Source organism: Misgurnus anguillicaudatus, chromosome 7 (assembly GCF_027580225.2).
Source record: "Misgurnus anguillicaudatus chromosome 7, ASM2758022v2, whole genome shotgun sequence".
Lineage (NCBI taxonomy): Eukaryota > Metazoa > Chordata > Actinopteri > Cypriniformes > Cobitidae > Misgurnus > Misgurnus anguillicaudatus.
The window spans coordinates 34815731-34823686 of NC_073343.2; the positions used below are offsets into that span (position 1 = coordinate 34815731).

The 7956-nt window shown below is 41.1% G+C and overlaps 1 protein-coding gene across 1 annotated transcript; it reads right to left on the minus strand.

Annotated features, from left to right (window-relative positions):
• Positions 1–550: 550 nt before the first annotated feature.
• Positions 551–4533, minus strand: LOC129416966 (gap junction delta-2 protein). The gene is made up of 2 exons (XM_055171380.2): positions 4156–4533; positions 551–3442 (listed from the first exon to the last, which is right to left on the minus strand). The coding sequence occupies exons 1-2, from the start codon at positions 4224–4226 to the stop codon at positions 2581–2583; spliced, it is 933 nt and encodes a 310-aa protein (XP_055027355.2). The 5' UTR covers positions 4227–4533; the 3' UTR covers positions 551–2580.
• Between the last annotated feature and the right edge of the window lie 3423 nt (positions 4534–7956).

Sequence of the window (7956 nt, forward strand, 5' to 3'; positions counted from 1 at the left end):
ATCAATATGCAAATCTATCAGGATAAAATTACAACGTGTTTTCAAGGAGACTGCACATGAGGATCTGCAGCTCGACCGGGTCATGCTGTCACGATAAAGAATTCAACATAAGACCCAACTGGATTCCTTTGCATTTGTGTACCTGAAACAACAGCATCCCATGCTAACCGATTTGAATCGTAAATAAATGAACAAGACACTTTTTTCGTTTGTAAATCAGCAAGAGACGTCTGGGCGTGCAGAATGCATCTCTAATGTCTCTGCATCTGTCACATTAAACCGTTGCTGCATTGGTGCGGCACACGTGACGCAACCACAAGCCTCGGTCTGCTGCTGTGGAGTATCGTTTGACCAAGTGCCTCCAACGCTCACATGATGACAAACGCATCGCAGCATGCAGAATTACAGTCGTACATAACCCAATCACTGTGCTGTAAAAAATAAAAAACAGATCTCATGTCTGCTGTTGCAGGTGAAAATGAGAGAACATTGCATGGGTGGGGACTGCAGTATATAGGCGAGTGTATATATACATATAAGGCAAGGAAGATACAAGTTAATGTTTTATTAAAGCTTTGCTGTTTAGGTCCAGTACAGTCCTTAAATTCAGTTTGCAATAAAACCTCTTGTTTGAATCTCTCTGGTCATTACAATATCTCGGTGAGGACCAGAGAGTTGTACAAATCTCAGAGTTGTAAGGTAATTGTGCAATCCTGGAATGCTTTTCCAAGGAGTGGGAAATAACAGAGAGAAAAGGGAATATTGCACCATACAGCCAAGCGGTTCATGTTTCTTCAGTTGTCTTTCCGTCCCCCAGCTCCCTCCCCCTTAAATCCCCCACGAGTTCAGTCTGATGTGTCCGTACCAGAGCTTTCCATATAATCCCAGCTTTGCCAGGTCATCCCGTCAGGTGTCGCGCGGTACGCCCGGCCCCGGATGATCCCAGACGGTCCGTTCCAAACAGAGTCACAATGTTCTTCCGCCTCTCTCTATCTTTATCTCCAGTGACCTTCAAGATGTGTCCACAAGTTGTTTCATAAGCATCGGTACGGGCAGGGGTGGTATATCGATACCCCGGCAAACGGCGTGTAGATTTCACTCCTGAATATAAATTCTTAAACATGCAATACTTTCCCTTCAAGCTTAGAAATGCAGACAACTCAAGAAAGGTCGACTCCTCTCCGGGCACACAGATTTCTCATAAATATGTGGTGGCATAATAACAGTAATGAATATTAACAACACTAAAAGAAAAATCATCATCGTGATCGAACAATAGAATAATGCACCAGATTTCATTTTTGATCAAGGCCTTATATCATAAAAAAACAAGTCATATACACGAAAGCACGCGTCTGGTCATACACACTTGCATTGAAACTGGAAGAAAAACTGCAGACAATGATGAGCACTGTCTCTTTAAATGATTCGTGTACATTAATATCACGTATGTTATGGATTACAAAGATTTCTGGATCTGAAAACAGCAGCAGAAAGGTTGTTTGATTTGTTCTGTCATTACAGATGAGGAAAGAGATGCTGCCCTGTATGAATTAAAGACCAGCTCTTTATTTACTTTCTGGCCTTTTTAAAATGAAAGAGAAAAAAAGCTGTTTTCAGTTCATTTACAACGAATACAGATAAAGCAAAATCTGGACGCATTAAGCATAATTCAAGCAATAAATCTGCTTTATGGATATGATTATATATTATTTTTATAGATATATATATATTTTATATGCATTTATATATGCATATATTTATATACAAGTATGGCACTTGATTACACAAGCGGAAAGACACCTCACAAATGAAAGAAGCGCTTTGGTGTTCAAATAAAATCACAGACTTTAAGCGTTTGCAGCAAATTCACTCACACAGACAGACAGACAGACAGACAGCAGTTTTGCAATGTAATGAATCACATATAGTAGCCTACGTTAAGGTCAATGGTGCGGTACAGGCAACCAAAAGAGAGAAATCATATATTGAAATGTTAATGTGTGGTTGACTGTAAGACTCTCCCGATGTGCACTAAATGTGATGTCAAAAACTGATACTGTCGGCAGCAGCATCTCGTTAGTGCAAAACGTACTCTGTTCGCTCCCTTCAAGTATTTAGTTGAGCAGCTTCGGTCACGCTTCACATGCCACTGCGCATGTCACAGTGCAATGACATGAGTACTCGTACTTCATCTGCAATTGTTTCCCGGTGCATTAAGATAAAAGGATGATGATGATGATAAATCAATCAATCGTATCGGCATGCGTTGTGTGTAACACGGGCACTGTGATGTAAAGCGCAACCGCAGCTCGTTTGGAGAGGGAACGCGCATTCGGGTATCAGTGTTTGCTCTTTGTGTGTAGGCTACTACATCTCAGAGTACAAAAGTTGCATCGTATAGTTTTACAAACGTGTTTGTCATCCACAGTTGAAGAAGTCAATGGAGTCTTTAAAACGAACGGTAACAAAAACGTCCTACCCGACTGCTTGCATTTCATGAACCTTACGCGGCGATCGAAGGGACTCGTCCGTGGGGTGTTTTTTGATTTCTTCTGCGCGCTCTCGGTACAGCCTGGATTACACGTAGGCAGAGTCACTGGACTGAGTGCGCCCGAAATTGGGCATGGTCATGCGGGGCAGATCTTTGTTCCTGATCTCATAGATGGACTTCCTTCGGGCCTGGACGCCCCTCACGGCCGTTTTGATCTTCCTCCAGCCCAAGTGATTGAGCTCGGCCAGATTGAGCACCACGCAAAAGCCGCTCACCGCGAACATGAAGACGAGGAAGACGGTTTTCTCCGTGGGTCTGGACACGTAACACTCCACCTCTTTGATGCACGGGTACCGGTCGCACTCGTACACGGCGGGCACGTTGAATCCGTACAAGAAATACTGGCCCACCAGGAAGCCGATCTCCAGCGCGTTCCTGAACACGATCTGAATGATGTAGAAGCGCGAGATGCCCTCCTGGCGACGCATTTTCGACTTGACGGGCTTGCCCGAGCTCGACGTGATCAGCTCTTTGGCCTCCAGGCAGTCGGGCTCGGGGTCTTTGGTGGTGTTATCCACGCTGTGCGTTACTCCGTTCACGATGGTGTTCTTGATCTTTTGGCTCTTGATCTCCTCGCGCTTCAGCGACTCTTGCTCTTTACTGTCCAGCGACAGGAGGACGGTGGCGGTGGAGTATCGCCGCTCCTTCTGCTTGGCCGACTGATGCACCGAGTACGTGATGAAGCACAGGCTGGGCGTGCAGACCATGATGATCTGAAAGACCCAGTATCTGATGTGAGATATGGGGAAAGCCTTGTCGTAACACGCCTGGTTACAGCCCGGTTGTAAGGCGTTACAGACGAACATGGTCTGCTCGTCGTCATACACTGTCTCTCCCACTATAGCTACGATTAAAATCCGGAAGATCACCACCACTGTCAGTAGGATCCTAAAAATGAGCACAAAACACAAAATGAATGTGCCTGATGTTGTAAATCACTGATGCTGCACGGCCATGAAAACATGATTCTCTTTTCAATCCCACCGCGAGATATTTTGCGCTTTGCCCTGTTTGATCCCATTTCGATTTTATGCTGCGGTAACGCCTGTTTATGCGCACAGCTGGCACCAAGCATCACTTTGCCTTTAAACGTGACGAAATACATCAAACGTAAATCATAAGCAATAAACCCAAATCGAGTCGAGTGTATAAATATATGTGGAGGTTTGGAGAGGTTTAATGGGTTAAATCGACGGAGCTGTCCAGTGCTGAAATCGAAAACAACTAAGCGCTTTATTTCAATGTGATTCGTGTATATATGTTATGCAATTATCTTACATTATTATTTTTATTGTTTGCTATATTTTATTTTCTAGTAAGTGACATTGGAGGTAACGCCTGTTTTTGTGCACAGCTGGCCAGAAACATCCCTTCATCCCAACATCCCTAAGCACGGCTTTTAACGAAGCAACAAATAATATAAAAAAAACTAAATATGCATCAGCAATTTTACCGTCATCAAATAATTCATTTATCAAATATCACATTTTTTTATTGTGCATGTTTCTCATATGTTGCATTTTCTATTGCAACCTCTTTTGGTGCACAAACCTGCCTGTATAATTCATCAGAAATTTCGTATGACTGATATTTGCTCTTACCTTCCTATCATAGTGGAGTGCTGCTGGACAGCAGCCTCCAGAAGTCTCTCTAGTATGGTCCATTCCCCCATTGCTGGTCATCCGCAGATTCTGCTCAAATCCCGGGAAAAAGCGCGTGTATATCCTGCTTATTGTCCGCTGTTGTGAGGTAAACGCATGGATGATGCTGTTCACTGCACCGTGGCAGTGCTGATGCTGGAAGATGCCACACGCGTTTCCTCGCCCTCCACTGTGGTGGAGCAGAGTCATGTAAGCCCTCCTATTTTCGATCTTCACATCAGATTGATGGGTGGGTGGAGGGCGGCTGCCTTTAATATGGCTATCAGCGTTGTGGAGAGCCTTGCTGCGTCATATAAGCACGGGGGCTTTATTTGGAGGGTCTTTGCTTAAATAATAGACTATGCTGGAATTGGAGTCACGATTTTAATCCGGGTTGGTGGCACCTGCGATCTTGGCATCATCTCTCATGTTGATTATGAGTTGATGTGACCTCCAGGCGGGTTATTTTTGGGACTGAGGTCTCATGCTTGTTGCTGGGTATTTTTGTTTTTTTCAGATAAAGCAGCTGTTCGAAAGCAAATGTCCTTGAGTACAGTAGGGACACCCAGCCCCGCCCTTTTTATATGGAATAGTCTGAAACATGTTAATCATCTCCGCAGATCCTGAGGTAAAAGAGTTGCTGCTTAAATAGAAAACGATATGAACCCGCCCACTGATTCGAGTGGGCATGCGCAGTGTGGCCAAAATGAATTTATCATCTACATGTGTGCTGCCAATGGACTTAATATAATTTTATTACATTTATGGATTTAATGCAACAACAGGGATGCCAAAACCATTCATTGTCTCAAGACTTTTAAGTGTGAATGGATGAAGTCAGTTTCCCCTTTACATGAATCCCAGCAGAGAAACCAGTTCATGAACATATGCGTGAAAAAAGTATCTTTATAGATTTTGTCTTTATTTTGAACCCATGTTTTATAATTGAAACAAAACATTTTTAAAGGGGACATATGATGAAAATCTGACTTATTCCATGTGTAAGTGCTATAATTGGGTCTCCAGTGCTTCTATCAACCTAGAAAATGTGTAAAAGATCAACCCAGTAACTTAGTTTTGGTAAACCATTCTCTGCAAGCATGTGAAAAAAGGTAATTGAAATTTGGCTCCCCTTGTGATGTCAGAAGGGGATCTTATTATAATTAATCTGCACTATCCAACCATGGCACTGCCATGCATTTAAAAGGACACACCCAAAATACTTACAAAATGGCAATTTTAACATGTTATAATAAACGATCTGTGGGGTATTTTGAGCTAAAACTTCACATATGTACTCTGGAGACACCAAGGATTTCTTTTACATTTATTTTTAAGATTTATTTGACTCTTTCAGTGATAGGAAATGATATATTGTGCATCAAAAGAGTATGCAAGTACTGGGACATACAGTAGTAACAAAATTATCTTTAAAAAGTCGTGTGAAAAGTGCCCTTTAAGAAATGTGAGTATTATATTCTGTAAGTCAAATGTTCTGTTAAACAGTTAACTGTGACACAATATAATTTAATGGCACAAAATAACTTGAATGCATTATAAAATGTCAATTTGGCATGCTCACAACAGCTTTCACCGGGAAGCTTTTCACCTGACTTGTAGTCAGCGTTTCAAACTCATCCCTGAGGTGTTCACCTCTGCAGTTTATGCAGACAAGTACTAAACCATGTCCTTATTTTGTGCACTACAGCATTGTCATGATGAAACAGAAACCGTTCACTCCAGAAAAGAAAGTATGCTTCATTTTATTCACCTGTTATAGCGAAAGTAGCCAAGTATACTGTAAATACATATTTCCAGAAGATCCCGGATATGTGCAACTTACTTAATCTCATCAAAGAGCTTTTTTATGTGATGATAATAATATATCAAATTTTAATAAATGTTTTTATTGGCTGTATCAATATTCAGTATTGAGATTACTTTGCTCTCTATGACCACTGGGTAGTAAATTTGGTCAAACACTTAACAAAATCATCACTGAGAAATTAATTGGCATAATCATTAAATAATATTGTCACAGCATCTTCACAAAGTAAAAGCATATTGCAGACATAATAATGGTGATGATAGACATGCATAGATACTTAAAGCCACATATAAACATATGCAATTAATGCAATATATTTATGCAGGATTTTAAATCTGTAATGTAAGTTAATATCAGTATGGCATTAAAATCACAATGATGTTTAATGAAGGGTGTTTCATAACTTCAGTTTTTATAACAGTAAGGAAAGGAAGGACAATTAAAGGTGCAGTGTGACCTCGACTCTGTGATGGTCAACAGTTCGACCCGGCAAGACTTCAGATCAGATTCTCTTCCTGAATTTCATGCAGGTCAACTTAAACCTGCCTGATGGCATGCATTTATAATCAATAATTATATCAAATAAGCACCGCTGTATAATAAAAATGCAATAACAAAAACTTTAAGACAGCTTCAGATTAATCCATGTATGCACTAATACATCCTTCTGGTCCTGAGAAATAATTCATGATGTTCTCCACGTGTCAGAGCTCAATGAGTTTAGCAATGCGAGTCTGATCAGATGTTTACTGATCATCACATATGGCAGAAATACAGGCAGGCATTTTTCCATTCTTCATCTTGCACTCAAATGAAATATTTACAGTCCAACAACAGCGACTGTCAAATGTGTTTTCTACACCACACGCTGCGAGGCGGCCCTGCATGCATGGCTGCCAGCACAGACTTGAAATTAAAACCAGGCAATTTTGGCCAGCGATGATTCCCTTCAGGGCTGCTGAGAGAGAGAGAGAGAGAGAGAGAGACTGTGCACAGACAGTCAAACTAGGTCTTATCACATAACCCTCTTAAAGAAATAAAGCTAAAATGCTTTTAAGAAATGGGGCATCAGACACCTGCGGTAAGGAAGCATATAGACCCAGATAGCATTTGTGTGTTTTAACAATTTGGGAGCAGAATTCCTGCGCTCAACACGAGATCCATTGACTGTTTTTTTACTGCACTAAGCTCAGATCTGAAGCCAGATTGAACATACTTTGGTCAGAGGGATGGACAGAGAAAGAGATTGATGTCACCTTTAGCCTATAGAGGGCAGTGATGAGTGACCTGCTGGACCAGAGAAACAGCAGTGCAGAATAACATTGCATGGCTTTGCATTTCCTCACGGATGTCCTGTAAACCCGACACCAGCGTCAGTCTCCTGTTACAGCCTTCATCCTAACTCAGCAGAATCCAGTGTGAACTCTTATGTTTCCTCTTATATCCTGTATAAGGATGATGATGTTTGTATGATTCTAAAACCTTATTGGACAGCATTTCACACATGCACACACATTTCAGGGCCACGGCGTCCTTAGACATCAATCCATTCTCTGTACTGCTTATACCTATTGGTGTCATGGGAAAAATGTCACAAGCAATTTACAGAAGCCAACATACAGTATAGCATGTTTAAACCCCAGTACATGTTTCATGATGACCAATTTGTTACATTTTGAAAAGAATATTAAGAATCTGTTTCAATACTCTATGAATACAAACCATAAAATACAGCAAGTGCTTTGATGATTGCAATGTCCAGTAGGTCATTTAATGCATCTATAAATCAATGTTAATAAACTCTGCATTCGTAACATTTGTAAAGGGATGTGCATCATTAAAATGTAAATGTAACAGTTTGTATTTTATATGCTGCTTTCATGCATGCAACTGTGGTAATATTTTTGTATAGTTAGTTTGTTATGTTTACTGAA

What these genes read in the sequence shown, in the direction of transcription:
- LOC129416966 (XM_055171380.2), bottom strand. Translation starts at nt 4,226, where the DNA reads ATGGGGGAATGGACCATACTAGAGAGACTTCTGGAGGCTGCTGTCCAG. An exon ending in CACTCCACTATGATAGGAAG is followed by an intron (nt 3,443 to 4,155) that starts GTAAGAGCAAAT and finishes GCTCATTTTTAG; the next exon opens with GATCCTACTGACAGTGGTGG.